The 15891-nt window shown below is 35.1% G+C and overlaps 1 protein-coding gene across 6 annotated transcripts in view; it reads right to left on the minus strand.

Annotated features, from left to right (window-relative positions):
* The window catches only part of LOC126965382 (disks large 1 tumor suppressor protein), a 73387-nt gene that overhangs the window by 30096 nt on the left and 27400 nt on the right, over positions 1-15891 (minus strand). For all 6 annotated transcript variants that reach the window (XM_050808947.1, XM_050808942.1, XM_050808944.1 and 3 more), the window contains 6 exons: positions 15599-15628; positions 10944-11165; positions 9814-9894; positions 8256-8504; positions 7374-7515; positions 5509-5783 (listed from right to left, as the gene is read on the minus strand). In XM_050808947.1, the coding sequence (XP_050664904.1) occupies positions 5509-5783; positions 7374-7515; positions 8256-8504; positions 9814-9894; positions 10944-11165; positions 15599-15628 (999 nt within the window). The remainder of the gene's footprint in view (positions 1-5508; positions 5784-7373; positions 7516-8255; positions 8505-9813; positions 9895-10943; positions 11166-15598; positions 15629-15891) is intronic.

Below are 15891 nucleotides of genomic sequence, written 5' to 3' on the forward strand. Positions count from 1 at the left end.
ACATTTCCTCCCCGCTACGCATGTCTTCTCCGCTTTGGTGGAAATAACGTGACAGCTTCGCGGCTGGCCTCTTCTCGTCTCCTCTCCTCACCGCTTTGGTGGAAACCGGGCCTTAGCATCCAAAATATGGAACTTGCCACAAATTACACAATAATAAGCTTCGAATTTTATGTCTATACATTGCCGCATTTACTAGAGTTGTATAAAATATTCTTGGTCAGTAAGCAGCAATGTAAACCAATTATTCAATTCAGATTTTATTCGGAAAGTGACAGTTGATACACGACTAAGGAGAAAGGTGCGCTTACATTGTCTTTAAGCACACTTTTGCCGTTCCGATATCAGAATGTGAATGATATGTACTTGTATAGAACGTCATTTGTTATAATGATAGTTCTACCGTCCTTGACCTAATCCCCGTAAATCGTTAGAGGGACAGGTTACACTTCCATTATTAAATATTAAATCCTGTTGGACGAATATTAACTCGCGACAACATCGAGTGAATTGACAATGTTTTTACTGTAGTTAAGTTTTGTTAATGTTGCATTATATGAGTTTAAATGAGTAGGAAAGTAATTAAAAGCTATACTGTTAATTATTATCACCCATAGGTTAAAATTTAAAGAAATAACATGTATTTTATTTATGTTAATTATCAGTTATCAGCGCATATAAATAATATATTAAAATATTTACATAAATGACATATTATAATAACTGCCATTCTGTCCGGAAGATAATGTTTTAGTTTTTTATTTAAAATGGTGGCGAATGCATTTAAATTTTCACATGACACATACTCTATCGACACTAATACAAAAAAGGAAACATAATATAGTTTTCTTTATGTCTTACAACGTTTAGCTAATCATAGTTTTTAATGTTCTAATGTTCGTTTTAATGAAATGAAATGATTTATTTGTATGAATCGTGGTAACATAGTTGTTAACAATTAATTGGTGTACAGCACAATTCGCCAATATATCGGCATACAAATATTTGATTGTCAAAATTGGAATTTTTATATTTATACGTCATTAATACACATTACATAGCTTTATTCAATAATCTTAATATATATAAATCTCGTGACACGTTGTTTGTCCGCGATGGACTCCTAAAGTAATGAACGGATTTCAATGAGGATTACTTCATGGAGTGCAGTTTAGTCCAACTTAAGAGATAGGATTGTTTTTATTTCGATTTGGGACCCATAATTATTTTTATTTCCAATATTTGTTTTGTTTGGACATATTTTCTGTGAGAGTATTTTGGACGCGCGGTTTGACAGTTCTGCTGTGAAACAATTTCATTATAACAACAAGGAGCATATTATTATGTTACAATGAAAAATTATTGACAAATTCATCAAAAACGGTATTTTATTTATTATGTACAGAACAACGTCTGTCTGGTCAGCTAGTATAATATAAAATAAACATTAGTTTGTAGGTACCTCTCAAAAAATTACATTTAAATACTATTATTTTTGGCTAAAGAATTCTTTTAAGCTATAAAAGCATTTATCTATTAGCCATAATTTTAATTTTTTATGCATTAATGTTTTAGGCATTTCTCTAATATTTTTTGGAAGGTGGTTAAAGACCCTAATACACATAACATTTGCGTTATTTTGATGAAGCGCTGTTCTACAGTATGGCATCAGAAGGCGAGTTGGATCTCTTAATCCTAATATGGAATAGTCCTTTGCTGGTTTAAAAAGTTCACCATGTTTTTTAATGAACATACAAATTTCTAATATATATAGACCAGTAAGCGTTAACAGAAGGTGCTTTTTCAATAATGGTCTACACGATTCTAGAGGACTGACATTGCATAAAGCTCTTATACATTTTTTTGTGCCAAATGTTTTAATGTTCATAGTAGATAGAACCTATATATACTGTTTGGACTTAAACTTGTGTAGTCAAACGTTTAGTTGATCGGTTATTGTAAGTATATAAATATTTGTGATGAAATAGACTGTCATATACTGCAAGTAGTGCAGATTGGACTAATTGGAATAAACGACTTCATTCAAAATAGTTTCATGCCCATATCACATACTAGACGATGCAAGTCACATAAATCACACCCAAGTACTTATTCTCTTTCCTACTAAACAGCTGCAATTACACATATTTATATCTCTGGTACTGCTGGTCCGATTTGAATGATTCTTTCAGTGTTGGGTACTCCATTTATCGAGGAAGGCTATAGGCTATGTTTTTTTTTTCAAAATAAATGTTTTTTTTTACGTAATAAAATTGCTATTTTGTAACAAGGTGTAAAATCGAAAAACTATTTTTGCGTGCGCTGCAAAAACTATTGACAATAGAACAAAATGATGTACAGGCTATAATATAGGCAATATTTTTTTACTTATAAAACTATCGCGTGAATTATACTTTATATGGCAAAACAACGTTTGCCGGGTCAGCTAGTCCTTTATATTTTTACTTTTTATTTATTTTTTTGACGACCTGTATAGCCGAGTGGTTAGCGATCCTACCTACTAATCTAGAAACCCGGGTTCGAATCCCGGTAGGTGCAAGCATTTATATGATGAATATGGATATCGATATTTGTTTCCGAGTCATGGATGTTTATATGTATGTTTAAGTAAGTATATTGTATTAAATATATCGTTGTCTTGCAACCCATAACACAGGCTATATATGCCTAATTTGGAGCAAGATAATTTGTGTAAAAAGTGTGTCAATATATTAATATATTGATTTTCAATGAAATATTTGTCATTTTTTTGTTGTGTAGAACTTGGCCCTAAACATACAATTAACCTCCGGAGTTCCTCAAAGCCTTCACTAGCATCTATTATTATATTATAATGTCCCAAATTTTGAGAGCATGTTTCCAATGAAGAGCAATCCTAGACTAAGGGGACATGATATGAAGCTAGAATATCAATTAGCATCATCAAAACCATTAAAACACTTCCTGACCAACAGAGTTGTTCGTATATGGAATAGATTGCCCAAGGACGTGGTTAAATCAGAATCTGTTAATCAGTTTAAGAATAGACTGGACAAACATATAGAATAGATATGGCAAATGATATAGACGAATCAGCGAAAGCTGCTTAGTCTATTATAAATAATAATAATAATCTATTGGATGCAAAACGTTACTTTAAAATTCATAGGTTCTCAACGTGGGCGATAACGCCCCCTTGTGGGCGTTTGAGACTTTCGGGGTGGCAGTAGAAGACCCAGAGAATATTAGGCGGCGTTGAGATGGCGCAGATAGGGCGTGGGTAGATTAAAAAATATAGTCTAAAAAGGCAAAAAAAACATATTCTCAAAGTGGGCGGTGAGCAAAATAAGGTTGAGAAACTATGCTTTTAATCATTTACAAATACCAACTCACTCAAATGGTTTCGATCACAAGCGTTTCAAAGAAACCTGGGTTATTTTTTTAACCGACATCAAAAAGGAGGAGATTCTCAGTTCGATCGGTATTTTTATATGCATATACACCGATTATGATGAGATTTATGAACCGATTTACATGACTCATCTTTAATTAGAAAAAAAAGCCCGCTGAGTTTGTTGCGCCCATTCTTCTCAGGCCTGAGGCATTCATTTTGGAATGGGTGGGAGTTTTTTGACTTTCAATAAGTGATATATATATATATATATATGATAAAAATATTTGAATTTGAATTTAATGCGAAATGTTTGCCACTCAGTCCCATAAAAATTTGACATAATTTGGGCCAATACTTTTTATTTTATGAACATCTTATATATAAAATTCTCGTGTCACAATGTTCGTTCCCGTACTCCTCCGAAACGGCTTGACCGATTCTCATGTCAAGACGTTGTCATGAAATTTTGTGAGCATATTGAGTAGGTCTGAGAATCGGCCAACATCTATTTTTCATACCCCTAAATGTTAAGGGTGATCCACACGAAACTTTTTTTTTTTAATTTTTTTGGCACATTTTTTTTTAATTTGTTTGATTATGAGTCAGCATTAAAAATACATACAACTTCAAATTTTCACCCATCTACGATCAACAGTTACTTTATTTACGTTAATATCGGCAATACAACGTTTGCTGGGTCAGCTAGTTTATTATAAATATATAAAAAATTTGTTTACGTGGATGATAAAATTATAGTTGGGCACGGCTTTTTTAGGAGTTTTCATTTAGGTTGATTATATATTATTATTAACCCGTGTAACAAACGTTCTTCACGATATTTCATTATCTAAATAGAGTTTCGAACAGCATTTTTTCGAAGTCGATTCCTTTTTTCCATTCTAGTTTCTTGGTATCTGTGTTTAAGGCGCGCACAACCTTTCGTAGGTCTACCCATAGTGACTTTAAAATAATATATTTAACATGTGACCATAAAAAGCAACGAAATCTTATACCTGATGTATTCTAGAACTACTGCAGTTTTACAAAACATTAAAAAGTAAAAAATAAATATAAACTACGTTAAAAAAAAAACAAATTCAAAAAGTGAAAAGCATAATATAACTTAATAGAGATTTAATTTAATACACCTCTTATGCAATACTTGTTACCATTAAAATTAATAAAATACGACCTATTTATAGATTTGAAGTCGGTGCCATGCCAAATGTAATATCACCTACACTCGCCATGCATGACTTTGAGCGGGATAGCTTCGTATAAAACATATTTTGATCTATTATTCTATTTGTTCTTTCACTGGCCCTCTTAAGGGGGCTCCGAGCTTTTAGCGAAAGCAGGACAATTTGGGCAGGGGTAAACATGGCAGTTCAGTTTAGGATGGTCGTAAAGCGAATTTAGATATTACTTTGCAGGAAAAGTGCTTTGGTAATTATTTGAAAATATTATGACCGTTCGCGAAGTATATACTACGAGATACTTTAATATTGTTACTAGTTGACCCGGCAAACGTTGTATTACCACATACGAGTCGGTGTCATTTAAGGTAGGCTTGTAACTACATACATAGTTATAGGTGAGATGTGCTTGTGTCGCACGCGCGTACGGGTCACCTGGTGTTAAGTGATCACCGCCGCCCACATTCTCTTGCAATACGAGAGGAATCACAAGAGCGTTGCCGGCCTTTAAGGAAGGTGTACGCGCTTTATTTGAAGGTATCCATGTCGTATCATCCCGGAAACACCGCACAAGGAAGCTCATTCCACAACTTCGTAGTACGAGGAAGAGAGCTCCTTGAAAAGCGCACTGTGGAGGACCGCCACACATCCAGATGGTGGGGATGATATCCTAACTTGTGGCGTGTCGTGCGAAGGTGAAATTCGGCGGCAGGAATCAGGTGAAACAGCTCTTCGGAACACTCCCCGTGATAAATGCGGTAGAAGACACACAATGAAGCGACGTCTCTACGCAACGCCAAGAGATCCAGCCGTTCACAGAGCACTGAGTCCCCGACAATTCAAGCTGCTCTACGTTGCACGCGGTCAAATGGATCGAGCAGATACTGGGGTGCGCCCAGATTGATAGAAATTATGACTTACCTTTAAAGCTTTGGCAGCCTGTTCATGAGTCGCGTGTGTGATATCCACTTCATTAACCGCCAGTAGTTGATCTCCTCGCTTCAATAACCCTGAACGTTCAGCTGGCCCGCCAGCTAACAGGAACGACACATATATCCCGTGCCCGTCTTCACCACCGACAATGTTGAAACCAAGACCCTGTGGCCCCTTCTCTAACTCCACAATTCTGGCCTCTTCCGAACTGTCCGTCACATCCTCTCGTCTGAGTGAATTTGTTGTGCTTGAAGTTGGACATGCTAAAAAATATAAATAAAATGTATACTTATTTAATGAAAACACAACATTACAATGCAACTTTTTCAAAGAGCTTACATTACAGATTTGGCTTATCGGTCTATATGAGCCAACTTCATTGATAGGGTTTCCATCTTTTTTTTTATGAAAAAGAGAGATGTAATTGATACACCCTGCCCATTACAATGCAGTGCCGCTCAGGATTCTTGAAAAACCCCATAAATTCAGAATGGCACTACAACTGCGCTCGTCACCATGAGACATAAGATGTTAAGTCACATTTGCCCAGTAATTTCACTAGCTACGGCGCCCTTCAGACCGAAACACAGTAATGCTTACATTACTGCTTCACGGCAGAAATAGGCGCCGTTGTGGTACCAATAATCTAGCCGGCATCCTGTGCAAAGGAGCCTCCCACTGGTATCTCCTCAATCTTTGTAAATCATTATAATTTGTGAACTTTTCCATATGCTTGAACAGTAACCAACTCCATAATAAAATTGATGAGCATTGTAAAGAAGACTATCCCTTTTATTGGCAACTGTATAAGAACTCCTTTTGTTAATTTGGTCAAATCCTGGCCTCTTATTATTGTCAATGGAGTCATGAATTAGATCTTCTGTCAGATGAATATTTAGTATTACCTTCCCAGAATTTAACAGCACTATAACTCACAAAGCTCATTTATATTGTGTTATAAACTTTAAATAATACAACTTTACATACTGAAGCTAAAAAACAAGTCTGAGACATTAATAGAATATAAATAACTAGCTGTCCCGACAGACGTTGTTCTGTAGATAGTAAAATAATATTACAAAACATCAAGAATTATTTCGTAAAAAATGCTTCCTGTTGTTTTATAATGAAATTGTTTCATAGCGGAACTGTCAAACCGTGCATCACTAAATTCTCTCATAGAAAATATGTCTATACAAAACAAATATTGAAAATAAAAACAATTATGGGTCCCAAACTATTTATCTCTCAAGTTGGACTAAACTGCACCCAATGAAATAATCCCCATTAAAATCCGTTCATTAGTTTAGGAGTCCACCGCGGACAAACAACGTGTCACGTAATTTATATATACAGTCAAACCTGGATAAGCGAGAACTGGATAAGTGAGAAAACTCTATAAGTGAGAGTAATAGCCATGACCCGTCATTTTAAGCTCCCAAAACCTCTATTAGCGAGAAACAGAAACCTCTGTAAGAGAGAGTCGTTTTTCCCTCATGGACCTCCGTAAGTGAGACTGCTGCTTATCTATACCTCTATAAGCGACAGTCGAGCTTTATTTCTTTATATTATTTAGGAGGAACTATAGCTACAATAAAAATACATACATACATAAAAGATACAATAACAAATTTATTATCTGCTATTTTATGACTCATTCTTAACTTTCGTGGAACTTTCTACCATTGTTTTTGTATAGTTTTCTCGCATTCTTTTCGAATGGACATGTGTGCCTGTGTACCTTGGGACTTACTCAGTTTATAGTTACTCGGGTTAGTGAGAAACCTCTGAGATTGTGCTCCCTTGAACTCTCGCTTATCCAGGTTCGATTGTATTAAGATTTTAATACTAACGAGTATTGGCTCTTGAAGTCCTAGGAGAAGGTTGTCCATGCCTGGGTCCAGGAATCAGAACTAGCACTACTCTCTCACCGGATGCCTTTAATGCTGCAACTGCATCTTCATGTGTCACATTGTCTAAGTTCACATCGCCTTTCTGTTAAAGTAAATAATAAAAGCATTCATTCAAATTCACCAAAAAAAGAGAGATTATGTTTTAATTACTTGGAAGTCATTTGTTGATTAGTTTTTTATGGTTCTTTAGTATTTTGTTAAATAATAACGAGAACGGTAATTACTTAGATGATTTATACGTCTAGATAAAGCAAGTCTCGTGCTGCTAGACAACAGATGAAAAACAAGCCAGGTTTAATACTTAAGTGTGCGTGACAAGCTTTTTTTTTTAATGGAAACGGAGGACAAAAAAGGAGGAAAAGAAAAAAGCGTACGGGTCACCTGGTGTTAAGTGATTACCGCCGCCCAATCGCCGCCGATTCTCTTGCAGCACCAGTGGTACCACAGGAGCGTTGCCAGCCTTAAGGAAGGTGTACGCGCTTTTTAATCAGGCACCCATGTCGTATCGAAACACCGCACAAACAACAAAAAAGCTACATCTCATACTCGTGATTTGTATGTCACTTTGTGTTAGCGTGCGTGCATTGCTCAAAATAGAGGTTAACTGTCAACCTCAATTTTTTTCGACTTTTTTAGACGACTTTAAGACGTAGCTTGTCACACACACTAAAGTAATAAGCATGGCCTGTTTTTATCGGTTGTCTAACAGCAAGACACTACCTAGGCATATAAATTATCTAAGTTTAACTTCAACAACAACTATCATATAAAAGTGAAGCAAAAAAGAACAGTAGGAGAAGAAAATTAAATGTGTTTCATTACCGAGGTATTTTTGACCATCAGCAATTTATCCCCTACTCTCAATCTTCCATCTCTGTGAGCTGCTCCTCCGGCCATTATTTTGGTGACATAAATACCATTGTCTCCCGGTATGTGTTGGTTTCCCAAGCCACCTGCTATACTAAAACCCAAGCCGGAACCACCTTTCACGAGCTCTATTTCCACAGCCTCTTCTTTATTTGATATTTGTGACACACTTAGATGGTCTTCCGTAACTCGCCGTCTAATTTTCTATAATTAAACAAGATTAATATAATAATAACACAAAATCAATTTGAAAACAAAATTTATGAACGATGCGGGACTCGAACTCGCGTTCCGCGTGAGCGCTCTTCCACTGAGCCAACCATCACGGAACGCGATAGGTCTCGAATTCCAGTCCCACATCATTCATAAATTTTGTTATCAAATTTATGTAATTATTACCCAGAAGTGAGGTGTATCACTTTAAATAACAAATTAATTTAATCTCACTTCTGAATTTAGACAGTATTTTTATTTTATTTTATCTGATTTTTAAAAATTTGATTTGACTATGTAGGTAATTATGTCTGGTACCGAGAAGTCACTGACAGCTGAAACACAGTTCATACCAGTTTAGCTGTTTTTGCTCCCTATGTAAATAAATAATAATATAATTTAGAAACATTAACCCCCTTATTCATAATAGTCTGCTAACTTAAAGCATTGCTAATTCTCACTCTGTCTTCTTCTATTGACCTGAGTCAGAATGAGAAAAAACACTCCTTAGCGGCTGTTTTAAGTTAGACCATTATGAATAAGGGGGTTATTGTTTATAATGTTAATAGAACTTAAGTAAAAAGCCATAATCTACCATAATTGTTAGTTTTATAAAATCACAACTAATTCAGATTTTTTATATGTATGTAATAATTTCATAATGCAGCAATACCACCATTTCTGTGTCCCTCTGCCATGTCACTTAAAACCATAACATCAATTTAATTAATATTATGAATTTGTGGTACATGACTTTTTTAATTATTATGGTAAATATTTCACTGCGAAAAATGCTTAAAAAGGTATTAAACTTTGTACATAAATAAAGGTAGAAAAGAAATTGCATTTCATGATACCTTATAATTAATTAATTATTAAAATTAAATGGTCAAACCAAATTATTCTTATTACATAACTAGTAGACCCGACAGACGTTGTTCTGTATATAATAAATAAAATAATGTTTTTTATTTGAATTTGTCAATAATATATCATAACATCAAAAATTACCTCGTAAAAATGCACCCTGCTGTCGTAATGAAATTGTTTCACAGCAGAACTGTCAAACCGTGCGTCAATAAAATCTCTCATAGAAATTATGTATGGACACATCAAAGGAAAAACAAATTTGTTGTTTTTATTTAATTTAGCAGCATTTTCCTATTTATTCACCTTTTAAACCTTCTCTGGACTTCCACAAATAATTCAAGACCTAAATTTGCCAAATCGGTCCAGCCGTTCTGGAGTTTTAGCGAGACTAACGAACAGCAATTCATTTTTATATATATAGATAACTTACTAAGCATACTGTGTTGCCAGCCTTCTTCAATGCATCAACTGCTTCTGCATGCGTTACATTCTCTACATTTGTATCGTTAACCTAAAAAAATTATAAAAAAAACTTAATTGTAAAAAAAGACATCATCAATCTTTAAATATTATTAGGGTTTTTACTAATATGCTTGTTCATGTATTTTGAACAATCAATAGAATTCATCAAAATGATTTATACTTCAAGTGTGCTTGGGATTTTGATAGGCTCTTGTAAATTAATATATAGGTAATATAATATTGACACACTTTTACACAAATTATCTTGCCCCAACCTAGGCATAGCCTGTACTATGGGTACAAGACAATGATATATGTATTTCCTTAAACATACTTAAATACATATAAACATCCATGACTTGAAAACAAACATCTATATTCATCATATAAATGATTGCATCTACCAGGATTCGAACCCGTGACCTCTAGCTTAGTAGCCACTAACCATTCGGCTATATGGGCTGTGAATTACATTGCAATAGGAATGGATAAAAGTTAAGAAAAAAAAGAATAAATTTAATAAAGATTGATGGGGCAATCCACATAATTTCTTGTATAGTCTTCTCGTGATCTCTTCTTCTTCTGAACATATATTAGATTCAGTCCAGTCAAATTAAACATTTATATGTTGAATCGAAAGCACTTAGTTTAAACCTATTTGAATACAGTTTATTTCGTTGAATATAATATTTAGTTGAAGTATCTATTTCATTTTTGAATATTTTTTTTATGATTAGGTACGATTTAAGAGTTCTACCCGTGTGTTTATTTAATGTCGCCATTGTACCGCCAACTTGTATGATATATCTTGAGTGATTTCTAAGTGCTAACTTATCCAAATGTTTTGAGTTTTATTTAGTGTTAATTCCGCCAATATTTGAGAGATTAATTCACGAGACATGTCTCGTGCCAGAGTTTGGCGAGTCAACATCTCCTGTGGATGCCTCGTGTACAGGCGAAACACGTGTCGAATTGTTTGAAGACAAATATTGGCGGAATTAACACCAAAGAAAACTCAAAACATTTGGATAATTATGGATTTTGGAGGACTTGGATGATGGAGTAACACCTACTTCAATAAATTTAAAAAGTGCTCACTTGTAAAATTGCATCATCAATAAGCAATTGACTAGCGGCAGCAGCTCCTCCAGGTATCAGCTTTGTGACATAAATATGTGGATCATCGGCAACATGGGGATTATCTGAACCACCAGCAATGCTGAACCCCAAGCCTGCTCCTCCAGCTCGAGATAACACCACTGTCATGTACTGGTAGCCATCGTCTCCTGCTGCACCACCTTCAATTCCATTTACCTGTAACTATTACATAATATTCTGAATTATTTTGTTAATTGAAGACATTTATAGGAAAATCATAATGTATAGTTTGTTTTTTTTTCTATGAAAATAAGGGACGAGACGAGCAGGACGTTTAGCTCATGGTAATTGATCCGCCCTGCCCATTACAATGCAGCGCCACTCAGGATTCTTGAAAAACCCCAATTCTGAGCGGCACTACAATTGCGCTCGTCACCTTCAGACTTCAGACATATTAACTCATTTGTAATTTCACAGTGCTTATACATTACTGCTTCACGGCAGAAATAGGCGCCGTTGTGGTACCCATTATCTAGCCGACATCCTGTGCAAAGGAGCCTCCCACTGGTAAATGTTATGTTATTTTAAAAGCGATTAACCTCACAACTAGGATTAATTATACAAATCAAATTTGTAACCAAAATTTATGAACGCTGCGGGACACGAACCCGCGACCTCTCGGGTTCCGTCCGAGCGCCTTTACCAACTGAGCCAACTGTTTGAGTACGCATGGGTCGTAAATTCTGTTATTTCTTTTTTAACTCTCAGGTTGTAGCTCCATCTACAGGATCTACTTTACAGTTGATAGCTTGCTCAACGATAATAATTGCTTATTAGGAAATTGACTTGATATGTCGCTTATTCTAATGTAAGCAATTTTTGACGGAACCCGAGAGGTCGCGGGTTCGAGTCCGGCATCGTTCATAAATTTTAGCTACAAATTTAATTTTAATAATAATGCAAATTGTATCTTTATCTCCAAGCCTTAGTGTAAAAATTCTTTTTTTAAACGCTTAGAGCATACCACCTTTAATAGGTGGTAAAATTATGCTGCGAAACTGCTTTTAAGTCCCTCAATCAGAGGCCTCAGGAAACTGCTGGCTATCTGTGAAAAATATGCAGGGCAGCATGGCCTAAAATATAATGTAAAAAAAACACAAATGATGGTGTTTCCGGCTAAGAAAGGTCTGGAGAGAATTCCGATGGTCTTTTTAGACGGTGTATCCATAGATAGAGTGGACCGATTCAGGTACTTGGGGCATATCCTAACTGAGAATTTGTGTGATAGCGAAGATATAGAACGCGAGCGGAGGGCTCTGGCTGTTCGATGCAATATGCTCGCACGCCGGTTTGCACGGTGCAGTCCTGAGGCGAAGCTGACACTGTTTAGAGCATATTGTCAATGCTTCTACACGTGTCAGCTTTGGGTCAACTGCACGAAGCAGCATCAGAGTGCAGTATAATAATGCATACCGTATTCTGATGAGACTGCCCAAATATTGCAGTGCGTCGGGCATGTTTGCCGACGCCAGAGTCCCCGATTATTTCGCAGTGATAAGATCACGACTTGCTACTTTTTGGTCTCGCATTCGCGAATCCGAAAACGAAATACTCAGTGTATGCTCTGAGCACCCAGAGAATCCTATACTCCATTACTGGCTTTCGGTGCATCGTGACATTAACCGGAAATAGTATTATCAGTACATTACTTATTGTACGAACCCCCCCTTTGGGGCAATCTTAGTTTTAAGTTATTTAATTATTAAGTACTGTGATGTATACAATTTTATTTTTAAGTACATCATTCATTCAATTATTAATTTACTGTAATGGGTTTAAAATGCCATAAATAAATGACATATTATTATTATTATTATATTATTATTATAGCACATAATACTATGGAAATAACTAAAGTATACTAGTCGCGCCGTATCTGTCAGTTAATTGTCCTATCTTTTGAACCGCGTATGCTGCAGAACTAAGTCTGTTCGCCAATCTTTCAATATGGGGGCCCATGGTAATTTGTAATCTAGAGATTGAAGCGCTATACCGGGCCAAACAACGAGTATTCTCCCCGAGGTCGTGGGATGGCACGAATCGCCGCCCATCCCACCACGCAAAATAAGCACGCTATTATCATCGACCTGCGTAAAGTAGCTCGTGATTACCTATAACATAATTGATAACGCGACGTTGTAGAAATGTCATATATCAACATGATGCGGGTGGTATTTCGCATTCTGACGTACAGTTTTACCAGGCTCCTTTGCACAGGAAGCCGGCTATATTATTGGTACCACAACGGCGCCTATTTCTGCGATGAAGCAGTCATGTGTAAGCATTATTGTTTTTCGGTCTGAAGGGCGCCGTAGCTAGTGAAATTACTGGGCAAATGATACTTGACATCTTATGTCTCAAGGTGACGAGCGCAGTTGTAGTGCCTCTCAGAATTTTTGGATTTTTCAATAATCCCGAGCGGCACTGCATTGTAATGGGCGGGATGTATCAATTACCATCAGCTGAACGTCCTGCTCGTCTCGTCCCTGATTTACATAAAAAAAACAGTTGGTGGAATTCACCTGGAAATGGACTGGACTAACTCTTCTGAGTATATTGTATTCCCATGATATGGTAGAAGAAACAGAGAGAATTGAAATATCTACGCAACGCCAAAGAATCAAGCCGTTTGGAGGTGGAGACCTGATGTTAGGTGATCACCGCCGCCCACATTCTCTTGCAACACCAGAGGAATCACAGGAGTGTTGAGTATTCGCATTTTTTGATGATGTTGTATCGTCCAAGAAGACACCTACAAGGAAGCTCATTCCCCAGCTTTGTTGTATGTAGAAAAAAGTTCCTTGAAATCCGCAGTGTACGCCACACATCCAGGTGGTGCGGATGATATCTTAATTTGTAGCATGTCATGCGAAGGTGAAATTCGGCGGCAGGAATCAGGTGAAAAAGCTTTTCGGAACAGGTGGTGTTATATACCTGATAAATCTGGTAGAAGACACACAATGAAGGGACTCTATGCAGCAAATGGAAGAAGCTGGCAAAAGAACTTTCTTGAGCTTGGTGCTCATTGTCACCCAATCATTATTACTAAACCGTTTTTAAAATAATTTATAAGAATAAATACTAACATTATCTTAAATAACATTTTTAACAAATTTATAAAAATGAAAACAGAATGAAGTCAAATATGTTTTATAGATTTATATAATTCGTTATATTATTAAATAGCTGACAAACATTGTCGAAAAATTATTTTTTTATTAATAATTTTACTTAAATTTGTTCTTTAATATTTTCTTTTTATTTGTGTAGAATTAGTTGTAAAATATATTTTAGATTTATATAATTCGTTTTTAGATTTATATAATGTTTTCACAACATTATAAAATTAATTTTTATACATATCTATCTTATAGTTTTAGTAGACTGTATGTTGTAATGTTCTGTATGTAAACTTACATAAATAAATGAAAGGAATTTATACTGTTCCTTTTACTTAAAATTAAGAATTTATATTTGTCTCTTAGGACATAAAGTATACGGTCAAAGCATACAGTCTTCAAACTTCACACTAAACTATGGTGAGCAGGACAAAGTGATATTTAGATTATTTTGAATACACTGCCATTTTTTTTAAAAAGGTATTATAGAGTCTTTTTTAATGAATTAGGTGTTACTTTGCGGAAATCCATTATTACACATATGATTTAAGTTTTCTTTAGTGTTAATTCCGCCGATATTTGTTTTTAAAACAATTCGACACATGTTTCGCCTCTACACGAGGCATCCTCAGGACATGTTGTCTCACCAAAATCTGGCACGAGACCTAGTGTTAGTCTCGTGCCAGATTTTGGCGAGACACATGTCAAATTGTTTTAAAAACAAATATTGGCAGAATTAACACTAAAGAAAACTTAAATCATTTGTATATTATAGAGTCAACTATTAACACAATTTGTATGAAGATACCAGTCAGTTACTGAATCAATAAGAGATTCAACGACTAGACAATGCATCACAACATCTTCATTTAGAAATTGAGAGCATGATAATTGATAGTAAATTAAACTGTTAACTGATATTGACAAGTCTTCATTGTGTTTGAAGCAATATATGTCTCTGTGTTTATAGTGGTAGAGCTAGTTATCTGCTGATATACAATATTTAAAAAATATTTACAATGTCTACCTAGATATTGTTAATATTTGAATCAGGTATAGGAAAGAATAATTAGAGAAATTTAAAAGGGGCAACACTGAGGGTTACAGTTGAAAAAAATCTTGTCCACACAGGAAAAGTGTAAAATCTGTTTATATATTTCTCTAGTAGGAGGGAAGAAGTGTCCCTGACATTGATGCACTGCATCACTAACATCTAAACTATATGGACATTTATCAATTGTTTGCAAATATATTTATTGTAATGTACTGGTAATAACAGCACACAAACCATAACCAACAATTTGTTAATCTGGCAACATAAATAAAAAAACCCAAAAGGCCTTATCTGCGAAAGTATTGAGGTACTGTGTGTAATTAGCACAAAACATTTTGATTACAGGCAATCCAATAAAATCTAATAAACCATAAAGTAAAGAGTGTGTCCTCTTAAGATAATATTGCTAAAATTATAGTTACCTGCTTCATTTCTGGTGTTGAAGCATGAACCTGAAATAAAAAATAGGATTGTGTGTATATAAAAATATTTGCATTCCATATATATATAACAAAGTAGATGTTTTATAAAAAATATATTTTTATAAGCCCTTCATAATTAATAAATATTTTTCATTGATAATTGAAACATTAATATAATTGTAATATTTTACAAGCTGCATTACTCATTACACTATGCTAACACTAAATGTTTTACAATTAGACAAAATTCCAGAAAAATGTTCCAAACCACAATCATGTCAAAATTGAGTTAA

This window comes from Leptidea sinapis, chromosome 7 (genome assembly GCF_905404315.1).
Source record: "Leptidea sinapis chromosome 7, ilLepSina1.1, whole genome shotgun sequence".
Lineage (NCBI taxonomy): Eukaryota > Metazoa > Arthropoda > Insecta > Lepidoptera > Pieridae > Leptidea > Leptidea sinapis.